Consider the following 16,424-nt stretch of genomic DNA (forward strand, 5'->3'; position numbering starts at 1 on the left):
ATTGTGGGTATTTTGGTGTCAAAATACTACAAATCTGGGCAAAAAATGATGTCAATACAAATGCAGTTTGCAGTCAAAAAACACCAGAGTAATGCCTAAAAAACTAGTGACTTTGAAAACCTTGCAAAGGCTAAAAATGACATTTTCAAAAAAAACACGATTTGTCATAGGAAACCCTAGCCAAACAGAGGTTTTGGAAGCAAATTTGCATGAAAATAATTTCAAAAATAAAAGGTAGACAATTTCAACCAAGAAATTATTATTATTTTCGAAAAAATTTAGAGTATTGGCTTTGATACCATATTACGAAGTAATTGGTAAAATACTTGCTTGTTATTAACAATGATCAATAGATCAATATATACAAAAAGAATGAATGATGTTTCCTTAGGAAACGATCGTAAAGACTACAAACATTTTATTCTAGCTAATAGGAAACTAACAATTAACTACAAGCTAAATATATATTAGAAACATTCTAATATTACAATAGATTACAAATAGATAACCATTAGATAATAATAGGAGCTATCTATTATCGTAATAAGGGTGACCAAACCCTTGTTGCAAGCCACCTCATGCTTTCTTTTTACACATCTTTTTCTTTTATTTTTATGAGTATAGGCTATGAGTTTTGGACATGTAGCATGAGTAATGTTAATGTCATGAGCAGAGCCAGATGGACAAGAATCCATGTTGATGAATTGTTCATTTTTGTTCAGCTATTTGCCATGAATTGCTCTTAGGAAAACAGCTTTAACTATCCGCTGTGTAATTACATGTTTGATATCAGAACTTAAATGGCTTGGAAGAATACAACTATTGCAATCCCTATACAATGGCATTATTCATATTTCTCTGAGATAAGGAAAGGCACCATAAGAGAATTATTAATTATGGCATTATAATGCCCATGAACCTTTCGATATAAATTGTTATAAGCCCAGGATCAGCAAAGAATTCATGACTCTAGTAATCAGAATTGATTAAGGATCACGAATAGCCACATCAAGATTCATCAAGGATGACCAACAAGGTCAAGATGAAGGGTGTGGGTTGGTAATCAATAATTATGTGAATTAACCTACAAACAAAAATGATCAATCAATGCCAAACTGAAAGATCCCTGATAGATGCCCTTGCTGATCTGCTGTAGTTTTTAAATTAATAAACTATATTTTCTTGTGATTTCTTTGATGCTCTTTGAGAATAGACAAAAGTTGCAGAAGGTTTTGTTTTTGTTTTGTGTTTTTTGATAGTTTTCACAATAGTAATGAATAATGAACAATAAACATGAGAGGAGACTGAAAATAAATAAGAACATAGAGCCAAATCAGAATTGCTATAAATTGTACCAGGCAGATTTCTAATTTATAAAGTCAAATAATAAATCCAATGCAGTTCCAAAGAGCTTACATCCAACAATGATGCCAAACTGTTGCAAATGGCAGCCGTAAGACTGCAAGGAATCACGTCCCAGCTGAAAGAATCAATCTATAACGCTGAAACCATAAATCTGCAACTTGAATCCACAATAAAGAATGGTGTACTCTATCCCTGATAGCAATGCACACTGTCTGAAGAATCCAATGCCAATAACTGCTGAGGGCTACGTCCCAGCCAATCCAGAACCTAGGGTTTGCGTCCCAAATGAAGAATTGCTCTCTCAGAGCCAATTCACAAAAACAAGTTTTTCAGTATGCAAAAGATAATCTTAGAATGAAGCTTCCATCTCCTTATAAACCCCTCTCAATTGCAAATTGAACCCTAAGTGTCTCCAAGTGGTGTTGTGTAGTGAAAATGTTATAATTTCTTATTTTAAAGTAGTCATGTTACTAGAAAATGACATTTTTCCTCATAGATAGAATTCCATTCACTGAAATGCCCTGAGACCAAAGAGAAAGATTTAGAGAATTTTGAGACCTTTCCAACGGCTATCACACCATACGATGCGTATCCAGATGAGGCCAAAAAACCCCTTATTACTCCAAAATCGCTAAAACTTAACCTTATTTAATTTATTTAATCACCAACTTAGGAAATATTTAAATATAATAAAATATTTTCCAAATGGTCCCAAAAGGCCCAAAATGACCAATCAAACATGAATCTGACCTTGTCACCTGTCTATGACTGATGCCGGACAAGATGTGTCAACTGGTAGTCCATCCCTAAAATCTAGGGATGCTCCTAAAAAGTAGGAGACAGCCCCAATCAACCAAAATTGAGTCCCAATGACTCCCCTGCTGTGTGCACCTCTGAGAGAACTGTCACTGAACTGGGAGTTCCTCCTAAAAAATAGGAATGCCTCCTAAAAAATAGGAGATGCACTCAAAACGTTCACCGAGGTCTCCAAATGCCTCCTAGACAACTCCTAGTCAATCCCTACAAATTAGGAATCTCTCCTAAATTGTAGGAAACTGTTGTCTACTGCTCCAAACTACTTGGGAAGCTCATGCATGACTCTCAAAGTCCCTGGGTTGGTTCCCTCTACACTCTACTGGCCTGTGGGAACCAGATAATAGACCAACCCTGCTAGAAATGTTGTCACTAAGGAAGGGCAGAAATTGAGGACATGACAGTCCTCCCTTCACAAAGATTGCTTGTCCTCAAGCAATGTCAATCCAACTCCACAAACATCAAGCAAGTCCATACCATAACCAAGAATGATCCCAGGGTCCCAAGCCATCCTCGAAGGTTTGTAGTTCCATCTTCTAGAGACATTGTCTTGCACTGCACCCAAACAAGTAACCTCCTGAAAACCCGCTAAAGGAAGAGCAATCAAATACTGTACCAACTCTGTCAACTCCTCAATGAACTGCTCTCTGAAAGAACCAAACTGGAACACTAAAGGCGAAAACTCTAGTAAGCCTACATTGGCTTCCACATCCTCAACTATTGAACTGCAAATCCAAGTGATTCCAGGATTCCAAATTTGCCTCAAAAGGGAACCACCATGCTGACGCTTCGTCACTCTGATATAAATATTAGTGAACCACAAGTTGTAAAGCAACTCATTAGGACCTTGAAGCACCAATGTATCAATGAGACCAGTCCCTGGATCCCAAACCAAAATATCAAATGTGCTGAATGAGATGAAGAAGTATCTCAACCGCACTCCATGAAACATACATACAATGAAGCAGACCAGCAAGGTGTGAAAGTGAACTCCCATAAACCAGTATTCCAACCCACATGACCACCTAACAATGCTGCTATAATTCTGACCAGCAACTCGAATAATATCATAGACGTCATCATACCAATGCCAAACAACAAATGTCCCAAAGAAACACTCCTTAATGCCCTCATACTGAGTCATGGATGTGGTCAATGCCAAGTCAAGTACTAAATGATTCCAGCTTGGACAACCACTAGTCCATAAGGAATCGAAGACTATGGAATCATTAAACAACAAAGATACCACTGCCATATCAATGGATGTAGATGACAAACTCGAAGATGAAGTACGTATGCCATCATGAGAAAAACCAAAGCATGTGTCATTTGTACCCAACATTGTAGGATTATCAATTCCTGAATCCCATATCGATCTGAGAAATATTGCTCCACCCAACCATTGCGCTACTCTGATGTAAACATATGTATACCAAAAGTGAAGCAACTCAACATGAATCCACTGAAGAAATGCCCAATACATGTTGATACCAAGATCCCAAATCTTTGCAGTGACACATCCCTCCAGCATGTTGATACTTATTATGTTGTTGTTGTGAAATTGTACCTCATCTAACCAACTAAGAATTTCACTCCAAATGAAGCCACAATTACTACCAACAACCAATGCTGTTAGGAATTCACAAATGAGCCAATCATCGGCAAGGAAAGTTTGTTGAATACTTTTCCAAGTCTTCCAAACAGCTGCTGCAACTTTACTTATATTTTCACAAATTAGTGTGCCTTCATTAAAGGTTGTTAAGTAAATGTTTTGTTTAACCATGTAACCAATGAAGTCCCTTATATTTTGATCTTGAAAGCCCAATGTAATATTTAAAAAGTCTGAATCTTCAATCAAAAGGTACATCGCTGCCCTATCATATGGAAGAGGTGATAAACCCATTGATGAATGAGAGATGTTTCTAATTCTCAACAAAGACAAGCTCTTTGTGGCTGGTCCACTAGGTATGCAATTTAATATATCATCAACTCTTGGTAGGGAAGGATCAACTTCACACTTGAACACCCCAACTTGAATGTAACCAACCCAAGGTTCAAAGTTTGACTCATGAAATGAAAGAGAATTGCTGTTCAAAGTCAGAAAATCAGAAGTATGTTCATACCTTTCCATAATGTTTTTGCAATCTTTTCTTGCCTCTCCTTCCAAGGTAGGTGACTCCTCTAAAGGTGCTGGTCCATGGGGTGTGTTCAAATGAATGTAACATGTCCCATTAACTGCCTTAGCTGCCCAAAGTCTGATCCATACCTCTATCTCCATAACTGATATGTTTTCCATTACTAACAAACTCCAAGGTGTAGTATGCCAAACAAACCAAACATTATCAAAATGCAATATCTTCTTAGTAAGCAGCCTCTTAGTCTCCCTAATCATCTCTTTAAGACAAGATGCTTCGTATGATCTTAACAATTGTCCTTCCATTGTAGATGATGCATGACTAACCAAATCAAAATCAATAATGTTCCATTCCACACAAATGAAAATAACACTTGTGGCTGGTCCATCAAGTGTGACACTAATATCATCATTGTTTGGAGCCTTTAAGGGGCTCTTTAAAAGAGGAACGTCATAAATTTCATTATGCAAACTAGACCAAACTGAGTTTTCTAAATCATAACTCTTTTCCTCTTCACACATCTCAACATGCTCTTCTTGTGGACTTACCTCAAGAAGCTCTTCCCTTGTATGCTCAACATCCTCACTTTCTTCCCTTGGAAGAAATAAGGATCTAATGTATGACTCTCTTTGTCTTCTTGCATTATCAAGCTGATTGCATCTTTCCTTGACCTCTTGTAAGTGTTGTCTTGCTTGGGCAGCAAGCATCTTGGCCTTCTTAGCTCTATGTGACCATCCATTGCACGTCTCTTGAGCCTTTTTCACATCTTCCAAGGTGGGGTAAACACAATCAAAACCTTTGTGGTTTGAATCCACAATATAAATCTCATGTGCAACACACTTAACCTGAGTACCATCATAGGAAGACTCAACAACCTCATTATCTTCATGTGAAATGGATGATACCACATGACTAGAGCTACTATTGCAAAAATTAAAATAGGAATCAGACCTTGGAGACATACTTTCAGCATCCCTAATGGACTGATCCATGATTGTAATCTCTTCCATTTTGTGATCAACTTGATAAATCAATGGTGTGCTATGTGTCTCCTCCTGATCTAGAGTTATTTCTTCTTTAGGAATCCCTCATGATGACTGATTTTTGTTTTTCATAGGCTGCAACTCATAAGATAACACATCTTCATGCCTTTCTTCTACATACCCTACAAGTGACTGATCCATTATGGTGTTTTTATCATGAACATGGATAGGTTGACAAATCTTCTTTCTCACATGAAAACATATCATCAACTATGGCATGGTATTCCTTTTTTGCAAGCTTAACCTTATGACAAATTTTTAGATGCATGTCAATGTAATCTTTGAAATGAAAGTTCTCCCTAACATATTGAGGAAGAGTATTATACTCCTCAAGTATGCTAATTACTTCCATTTTCCTGTCTAGTGGCAATGGATCCTTTCTAGAAGAAGATGATGATCCACTAGCATGTCCAAATTTCCTTGACATAGAATCATTGAACTGCTGCAATTGAAGCTTGAATTTTTGTTGTGACTGTTCCCATTCTTTCCACAGGGTTATATCTCTTAACAATTTTGCCACAATGAACTACCACGCTAACCAACGGAAACTAACATGCCAGAGCAAAAATCGACCCTGTACTGCTAATATGAATTATCAAAACTTTTGATCTAAAACTCAGATGCTAAAATGAATTATCAAATTTTTTTAGCCAGTACCCAGATGCTGAAATGAATTTATCAAAACCTTTTATCCAATACCCAGATGCCAAAATGAATTATCAAAACTTTTAAGCCAGTACCTAGATGCTGAAATGAATTATCAAAACTTTTTATCCAATACCCAAATGCCAAAATCTGTTGTGACAATTTCTCACAAACACTATAGGCTGGCAGGATGTAGGCTCTAATACCACTGAAAGATCCCTGATAGATGCCCTTGCTGATCTACTGTAGTTTTTAAATTAATAAACTATATTTTCTTGTGATTTCTTTGATGGTCTTTGAGAATAGACAAAAGTTGCAGAAGGTTTTGTTTTTGTTTTGTGTTTTTTGATAGTTTTCACAATAGTAATGAATAATGAACAATAAACATGAGAGGAGACTGAAAATAAATAAGAACATAGAGCCAAACCAGAATTGCTATAAATTGTACCAGGCAGATTTCTGATTTATAAAGTCAAATAATAAATCCAATGCAGTTCCAAAAAGCTTACATCCAACAATGATGCCAAACTGTTGCAAATGGCAGCCGTAAAACTGCAAGGAATCACGTCCCAGCTGAAAGAATCAATCTATAACGCTGAAACCATAAATCTGCAACCTAAATCCACAATAAAGAATGGTGTACTCTATCCCTGATAGCAATGCACATTGTCTGAAGAATCCAATGCCAATAACTACTGAAGGCTACATCCCAGCCAATCCAGAACCTGGGGTTTGCATCCTAGATGAAGAATTGCTCTCTCAGAGCCAATTCACAAAAACAAGTTTTTCAATATGCAAAAGATAATCTTACAATGAAGCTTCCATCTCCTTATAACCCCCTCTCAATTGCAAATCGAACCCTAAGTGTCTCCAAGTGGTGTTGTGTAGTGAAAATGTTATAATTTCTTATTTTAAAGTAGTCATGTTACTAGAAAATGACATTTTTCCTCATAGATAGAATTCCATTCACTGAAATGCCCTGAGACCAAAGAGAAAGATTTAGAGAATTTTAAGACCTTTCCAACGAGCTATCACACCATAGGATGTGCATCCAGATGAGGCCAAAAAACCTCTTATTACTCCAAAATCGCTAAAACTTAACCTTATTTAATTTATTTAATCACCAACTTAGGAAATATTTAAATATATTAAAATATTTCCCAAATGGTCCCAAAAGGCCCAAAATGACCAATCAAAGATGAATCTGACCTTGTCACCTGTCTATGACTGATGTCGGACAAGATGTGTCAACTGGTAGTCCATCCCTAAAATCTAGGGATGCTCCTAAAAAGTAGGAGACAGCCCCAATCAACCAAAATTGAGTCCCAATGACTCCCCTGCTGTGTGCACCTCTGAAAGAACTGTCACTGAACTAGGAGTTCCTCCTAAAAAATAGGAGATGCACTCAAAACGTTCGCCGACGTCTCCAAATGCCTCCTAGACAACTCCTAGTCAATCCCTACAAATTAGGAATCTCTCCTAAATTGTAGGAAACTGTTGTCTACTGCTCCAAACTACTTGGGAAGCTCATGCATGACTCTCAAAGTCCCTGGGTTGGTTCCCTCTACACTCTACTAGCCTATGGAAACCAGATAATAGACCAACCCTGCTAGAAATGTTGTCACTAAGGAAGGGCAGAAATTGGGGACATGACAGACCTCATGCTTTCTTTTCACACATCTTTTTCTTTTATTTTTATGAGCATAGCCTATGAGTTTTGGACATGTAGCATGAGTAATGTTAATGTCATGAGCAGAGCCAGATGGACAAGAATCCATGTTGATGAATTGTTCATTTTTGTTCAGCTATTTGCCATGAATTGCTCTTAGGAAAACAGCTTTAACTATCCGCTGTGTAATTACATGTTTGATATCAGAACTTAAATGGCTTGGAAGAATACAAATATTGCAATCCCTATACAATGGCATTATTCATATTTCTCTGAGATAAGGAAAGGCACCATAAGAGAATTATTAATTATGGCATTATAATGCCCATGAACCTTTTGTTATAAATTGTTATAAGCCCAGGATGGGCAAAGAATTCATGACTCTAGTAATCAGAATTGATTAAGGATCACGAATAGCCACATCAAAATTCATCAAGGATGACCAACAAGGTCAAGATGAAAGGTGTGGGTTGGTAATCAATAATTATGCGAATTAACCTACAAACAAAGATGATCAATCAGTGCCAAACATATCAATAAATGAATATAAACAAATACTAGATTTTATAAATTTAGAACTCTGGGATTTTACAACTTCGTGTTATCCCATCCCGATATTTTGACAATGGCTTGATTTGATTTGTTGCGGCTACGACACGTTTACAAGGCCAGTTCTTTAATGTTGAGCGACTTTTTGGGCCTTGTTTGCATGACGCCAATGCATCTCCATGCGTATTTATTGCTTGTAGTGATCAAAGCTATCAAATTAATCCTTCTACCAGCTCGATGCATTCATTTTTTGGCTCGTCACTTCCAAGAGCAAGTTGCTACAAAGATCAAATTTTCTTTTGATATTCATTTAATGCTCTTCTCTGCAACTTTAACTCGATGGTTGGGGTTTTGAATTTCAATGTACAAATCTGAGTTATGCATGAACTCTTTAAAAGGCAAAGTTTGTAAATATTTCAAAGGTTCTTCTCTAGTTCTTTTACATCAGCATTATGCTTTGCGATTGTAAATTTCTTGTTTTTGCCTTGCATTAATAGAAACCCATATTTCCTCTTCTTACCATTTAACTATCTTGCACATCTTTTGCCTTGTTTTGAATGTTTCAATTTTATCATTTAAGTTTGTATGTTGTGTTTAACTTGCTCATGAGTGTTGTGTTGTGAAGTTCTTCTTTCTTTCAACATTTCATTTGTTCTAACCTATTTATGAATCCTTGAAGGGTAAATTAGAGTTAGGATTTGTGTAGTTTGGAGCCTCTATTAATTTCCTGTGCATCTACAGGCAGAGATAGATGCACAGATCAACCAAAGTTTCAATCCGGTGCATCATCCCCTTTCCCTTTCAGCAATTTAATTTCATGCTTTCCTTTGTCTTTTCCCTCAAAGTTTTAGTTTAGATGCATCATGATTGTAAGGAAGTCAGCCTTCTCCGGAGATTCAACCTCAGAATGCAAGTCCCACACTTGGAGGTTGTTTCCATGTTACACAAGGTCGCCCGAGGATAACACGTCAGGCATGGGTGCAGACTTTTGTGTCAATAATACTCAATGATAGATCACATGTATCCAATTGAATCACATTACTCCTAGCATTACCCACGATAATCAGGAAAAGGTTATCATCAAGAAAAAAATGTTAATGAGATACCAATCAATCAATGTCATTGAATGCCATCTAGTGCATAATGGTGATGTTACATTACCTTGATTGACACACCAAACACGAACATGTGTTACTGTGATGGAAGACTGTTACACACCATGAATTGCTCTGAATCCCGTACGCTACACAATAGAAGGCCATTTGATTGAATAGACAATGAATGAATTTGAGACTATTGTGGCACACATGCAAGCGGTAGTTACAAATAACATGACCTTTCAATAGTTGATAATGAGGGCTCCTCATGTTCCTCAATTAATTTGAATCCAAGAGATAAATGAATATTCATTGACTTGAACACATACAAGAACTGAAGCAGCATATTTCTTTGATGACAGCAGAGCCTCTTCATTAATGAATTGATCAGCAAGAACTCTCTTCGCAGTCTAAGTCACCCAGCCATATGGAAGCGATAGGCATTGCAATCACACAAGAAAGGTCACAACATGCTGGTGAAACCATCGCATGAAGGTAGATAGCTCCTACAACTACCTAGCTTCAACTCTGGGAAGCTGCTCTTTTTTTGTCTCTACATGGGCAAGAGACTGTCTTTAACAGAGATCTCCAAATGTATGGAGGAATCTTGGCCCTCTCTTATTCACCCTCCTATTTCTTTACTCCTTAGAGGCTTCTTTGTTGTTAAATCAGTCCCAATCATATAGGGATTTTGCCTTTTGCGGTAGTGGGATCTTCTTGTGCCCTTTGCACCCTTCCTTTGGCCAAAACAAAGTAGTCCTTCGCAAGTTTCCAACTAGATCAGATTTTATAACCTTCCTTGGTTATGCAAAATATGAACCAATTTAAGCTTCTTGTGAAATAAATTGGAGAACCCCTATCTGTGGAGTAGGGAGGAAACAAGTAAATCTAATTTCCTTGATTTTGAGGGTGATTATTTAGCTTGAAAAGAAACACTCACTATTTCACAAACAAAGAGCCTTAACCAAAAAGGAAACACGGATGAAATTTTAATCATAAAAAAACAAGAGAGTTTCTTCATGGTAGGGATTCCAAGGGTTTGGCTAAAGATGGAGAGTTTTAAGAATGAGGCATGGTGCCAAAAAAAAACTCTCCTTGTTGATTCCCTAAATCAGCTCTCGCCTCTTTGAGGGGCAATTCTGGAAGTGTTGTAAGAACAGGGCAAGAGTGCATCCTGCTACACGACCTCTGGGATTTTAGAAGTTGGTCCTTTGTGGTTGGTGTTTGGAGAAAAGAAAGGAAGACCACCTTTAATCAAACAATCTAAGCTAAAGAGGAGGTGAAGCACTGAGTCAAAGCTTTGTTGGACAGGGTAGGAATTTATCAAGTGGTATTTGCAGGGGTTCGGCAGTTTTTGGTCAGAGATTTATGCTGTCTTTCACTCTCAATACAGTGTGCCATGTTCCCTTCATTGTTGACAAGAGAACAAGAAGCCAAAGTCACCAAACATAGGGCTCACACATTCATATCCTGTTGTGGAAGGCATCTGCAAGGGATCAAACTAAGACACTCCTAAAGAAAGTGTGATTCTCCTCAACAAAGGACACAGTATAAGACCATAATTGTTAACAGACATGAGTAGTTCTTATAAGGGTCGGAAAGAGAAGACCTCGCTTCGTAAAAATTGTCTTCCAAATGAGCACACTACAGAAAATATAAACAAACTGAACCAGACCATAAGAGTTCAGCACATGGCACAATGATTAATGAAAAGGAAAAGGCACGAGTACATAGTCCTCGTGATTTATTAAGAGCAAACATACCAAGGCGGGAGAATACCCCAGAAAGTATATGATACAGAATACAACTCTGGACTACAAGCCATAGGATCTTGTTCTCAAAAGAAAAAGATAGAACCTCTCCAAATAATACAGTTTGTTTCTTCGCCTAATGACTCGTAGTCCAATATTTCCAACCCCTCAGTCAAGATGATCTCAGAATTATTACAATCGATTAGAATGTCGAAGAATCCAGCATGGATCACTCAATTCCATGCACTGTGGGCAAATGCACAGATCTGATCCGTCTAACACAACATGCCTGCCAACTACGTTCAACTGCAACACCATAGCAGTGTGATCAGAGAAGCAATGATTGCCCAAGCCAACCTGAGCATCAAAAGGTGAACACTTACCCAGAAAAGTCGTTAGTTGTGGAGTTCCTTCCTGGAAAAAACAATTCCTAGAAATGCTCCAGCAGGGCCTCTTTGAACAAGGCTATCCAGGTGAACACATGGAAGGTTGTCAGAAGTTTGGAGAGGTGCATTCTCCACAGAGTGAGCAGAAGCTCCAGTGGGCTGACACATGTCAGCTGGCGTTGGGACTTTGAAGATTCTGAATGCTTCGTGCAATCGGAGACAATAGGTGAGTGCAGGAGGTGTTGCGATGTAGGAGGAGTCTACACCCCTACTACGATTGTGAAGGGTGTAGGCTCTTTACTCCCATCCCTAGATACTCTCTCCACTCCAACTAAGGATAGTAAAGAAAAAATTGATTTATTTTACACAGAAATGAAAATAGCTTTTGGATTGGACTCCAATAGGACTATCGAGGATCTCCTCTTCAGAAGAGGGAGGAGGCAGCTCTTGCCCCAATCCTAGATTGCTGATCTCCTTCAGGCTTTGGTTGTATTATCTCGAGTAAATACTGAATTGCTGTATTCGTTTCTTGGCTGCCTTGGCTGACTGATAGCAGGGCAATTTTGGCTTATTACCAAACATTTATTAAGAGTTGAAGAATAAGAAGATGGTGAAAGTTGAAACAATAAGGACTCCAAATACATACCTTGCAACCATGCTATAGATTTTTTGTGAATGAGATGAACGCAACTGAATTTGACGTAACTTACCCACCATTGTGCCATCTACGCCAAAGGATACTCCACGAGAGGAATTTACAAATCAAAATGAAAGAAAATCTTACTTTCTCTATACAGTTCGACAGCGCCTATAACCAGTTCATATACAGTCTCGAAGTTGCCATCACCGTCAAATATATACAAACATGTCTACTGCCTATATCGTAAACATATACTATATATTTTCCTTTAACAACAGTATCCAACGCGGCCTTTATACCAACTACCATCTTCCAGTGACTAGCAGATCATATATATATTTTAAATTATTCATAACAAAAATGATTGGAGGCTTCAAGCTTCTGCAATCGAGATAGGAAGCATGCTTCCGGTTAAATTGCGAAAGCAGATATCAAAAAAGCTCTCGGCATTTTCGATCACTCGAAACTTTTTTTTATCACAATTTATCCCCAGGCAAACTTCTTACCAAACACGATGTGAAAATTCTCAATTTTCAAAATCGCAGCTGATTACTCAACAGTTTTAGATATTTTTCGTTCAATTGATGACCAATGACCAAATACAGTTTGAAGAAAACCATTGGCAACATGAATTTTAAAAAATTATGATAGAGCAGGGAGTAACTGACAAGTTGTTCGAGCTGGTCTGCGGTTTTGACAGTTTCCCATGTGTTGGAATGGAAGTCGGTGATTTGAACCCGCAACCTGCTGCCGTCCAGAGACTGGATAATATATAGGAAGGGCAACAGGGCATGGGGCGTCGCAGCCTCTAATTCTGCCTTGGCCTCGCCTAACAAAGGCTGAAAGTCTTTCAGATCCGTAGACATTTCTGGTTTATCAGAAATTAGAAAGGGTAAGGCACTGTATCTTCCCAAATCTGGTCTCGCGAGTTGGCGCCATGGCAACAAATTTAAAGTTGGGGTTTAAAATTTCTTTATTTCCTTCATGTTGCCTGCCATGTCAGGTTACATATGAGGCTTTCGATGTTCAAAACGGCAAAGATGAATTTTTGGGAAAAAAATCATTAGTTCCAGCCTACGGCAGGAATACTTACGCATTCGGTTCGGTGCATAAAACTTAATTACTCTAACCAATAACATTTTAGAATTCATTCTTAAGTATGTTTAAAAGTTTATTATTTTTAAATATTTTTAAAATTAGAAAATCATTACTAATCTGATTTTTTTATTGGTTTCCATCAAAAAATGGCAAGGAGAAAAATCTTTTTCTGAAAGAAAATTAGAAAGAAAATTTAATAAAAAAGAATGTGACATTAATGGATGCTTTTACTTTATCTAGATCATTCTTCTCATTTGTTAATATTTCTTTGCCCACCGCCACATCCACTATCTTATCTTTGTCAAGAATGCAGACCTCATTAACATTTTGGAATGTTGATTTTGTCGGTCCCTTTGCTGGAAAGAGAGAAGAAAATGCGGATGAAAAGCATGCAAGCCTCCCTACCTTCAAGCTCTACATTGAGATCAAGATTTCAACAGGAGATCTACTAGAGGAATTGGTGAGGGTAGAGGCAGAGGGAGCCAGTCCTGCGCTGTGATGGCAGATGCAAACAGATTTTGGTCTGTTTCATTTCTCTACTGTGCTAGGGTTTCATAATTTTTTATTTCCATAGTTTTTATATAATTGTTGCAGGGTTTTGAGAAACCCATGAACAAGTTCAACGAAAATTATGAGTGCGGAGGTAATTGAACCTTAGCTAATCTATGCCTGATATAGAAGAAGATTGGCTTTTGTGCGAGCGGCTACAGAAATAGGTAAAGTTTTTGACGATATGCATGGATAAAATTTGGCAGTATGTATGGATGATTTTTTCTCCTTGTTATTAGCAAAGTTATGTTGCAAATTGTGCTTTAAAATATTTCCCTTGTTGGTTTCTTCCTTCGTACGCCATCTAAGATACGGATCCACCGAGACCCACAAATTATGCACAGCAACTTGTCCTTCTGTAAGTTAGAAGAAAGAATCTCTTATTTTACGGTGATATTTTTGCTTTTCTGCTTGGAGGATCACATGTTTAGACTAAAATAGTTGCGTTGAGTCTCGAATCGATGAGCAATTTTATTATTGATGATTTAGAATAGTATTGTAAGATTTTTTTTCCACTAATTTTTGGAACTGGGTAATGATAATTTTATGAATGTATTGTTTGATAGCTAGATAGACACATATATTTAAGGGGACTACAGCCTGAGACTGCATACAAAATTTTAAGAACATAAATCCATTTATGGCATAAATTTTTATCTTTGTAACAACTTGCTCTCTAGAATCAGAAGGCCTTGGCCAAGATGCATAGACCTATTCTGTAGGTGTATCTTTCCTTTTCCCTTCTATAATTTATGAGTTTTACTTACATGTACATTATTTGTGCAGCAACTGCAATAAGACGAGACTAATGTTGGAAGTTCATGATTAATATGTGATTGGAGTTTCTATATAATATACACTTTTGTATAATACCCATGTGAAAGTTATTCAATAAATTTTTGCATCTCTACTAACCCGGTATGACCATTAATATTAAATTCTTTCATCTTACATGGAAAAATTGTTTATTGGAACTTTAAGATATCAAATTCTGAATGTTCTATGCTCTTTTTCACTCGTCAAATTTGCACATGTACATATGACTTGAGCAGGAAGTTAATCATTAGTTTGTGTTAAGCAATTTCAATTGTTTTTAGTTTTTACACATGCAGACAGTCATACAAACTCTTCTTGTGAAGACCCACATTAAAAATCTTATACGAATGTCCCAGAAATTGTAATGAATGCTAAAATATATGGTTTTGCATAAGAAAATAGTGTATAGAATTAAATTTGTAATTTTTCATTTCCGTGTGTTTTCAATTACTTTTTCCTTTTCCTTTTTCTTCCCTCTTTCTATCATAGATTTCATACTTGACATGAGCAATGCAGGCATTTTTTTATTGATTGCATATGTCGAAATCATTGATCCTGCATGGACTTTATAGTTTTAAGTTTTGTATGGCTTTTATATTTTTCAAGCTGTTTATATTGTTGTTGTTCAGATATGTTATATAAAAAGCTTCACCCTATCCAATTTCGTTGCGACAACTATTATAATCACTAGATATGTGCTCTAATCTACTCCAAGCTCCTTTGTAGCATATGGCAGGAACTGTGACGCATCACGTCCCTTGTTGCAATTTGGAAAAAATATCAGCTATAGGTGTTGGTATTTTGGTCTTTATATAGTGAAATATAAATTTCTTTGGGATCCATAAAACTATTATCTTTATGATTAGCATTTTAAAATTTAATGATTTTAAATTTATTTTCTTTGGGTTAATATTTAAAGAAATTTTTTTAAGTATTATATATTCATTTTTGCATTTGATCATTTTTATTTATATGTTTCGTGTAAAAGATGGCATAATATGGTAAGATTGTGAGTATCATAATTCTTCAAGTAATAGTTACTTCTATAGAGGTCTTTTGTTGATGATCATGTGAGATTAAATTCATCAAAGTAATATGTTACTCTCTCTAATATATTTTCTCACAAAAACTTGTAAAATTTGTACACGTCTATGTTTCTTTATCAATATAGAGGATTCTTCTCTTCAAATAATAACTTATCTTCCATAATATCTATTTTGCTACTAGTGATTTATGGCTACTACTATTGCATATAAACAAAAATGCAAGCAAGCATGTGTCATATGAGCATGAGATGTCAATGTCGTCTAATAATAATATAAGGTTTTTGTATGTAACATTACGAACTATTTATTTTCAACCCATGTTAATAGTCCATATCATCTTGTAGGCTCATCCTCTTTTGGCTTGATTGCTAGTGATGGCTTCACTTTCACATCGAATTCATCGCTTGTATAATTTGCAATGACCCTTAACTGAATTTTCATATAGGAATGCTTAGATCTAAAATACTTGTAACAGATATAAATGCATAAATCTAAAATGCCCAAACAAATTTAAAAATGTGCTCGTATAAACATGCTAGAATAGATTTTTTCATCATATATTTCCTTAAATACATTATTACTTTAAGTGATTATCAATGGGCTTGATGAGTATTTGTTAATTATAGAATAATAATAGCTACAAATATTTTCTAAAATATGTGAAATATTAAAATCCTTCAAATTTGAAGTGTGGATGCAACAAATCTGTATGAAGTTACTCTTAAGAAATTAAAATATTTTCATCCTTAGATCATCAATAAATCAAAGGATTTTATTCCTCGAATCTACATAAAATCAATGGGGTTTTGTTGAAGAGTTTAC

General features: G+C 36.4%; 1 protein-coding gene across 2 annotated transcripts in view; it reads right to left on the reverse strand.

Annotated features, from left to right (window-relative positions):
* Window positions 1-13,195, reverse strand: part of LOC149575951 (uncharacterized) — a 212,090-nt gene extending 198,895 nt beyond the window's left edge. Inside the window, exon 1 of one of the 2 annotated variants that reach the window (XM_089816079.1) lies at window positions 12,762-13,195. In XM_089816079.1, the coding sequence (XP_089672205.1) occupies window positions 12,762-12,959 (198 nt within the window). In that variant the 5' untranslated portion in view covers window positions 12,960-13,195. The remainder of the gene's footprint in view (window positions 1-12,761) is intronic. The other variant, XM_089816080.1, reaches the window with a different exon arrangement.
* Between the last annotated feature and the right edge of the window lie 3,229 nt (window positions 13,196-16,424).

The sequence above is a fragment of the Cupressus sempervirens genome, chromosome 1 (genome assembly GCF_028749045.1).
Source record: "Cupressus sempervirens isolate cs-2001-9-10 chromosome 1, ASM2874904v1, whole genome shotgun sequence".
NCBI classification, from domain to species: Eukaryota; Viridiplantae; Streptophyta; class Pinopsida; order Cupressales; family Cupressaceae; genus Cupressus; species Cupressus sempervirens.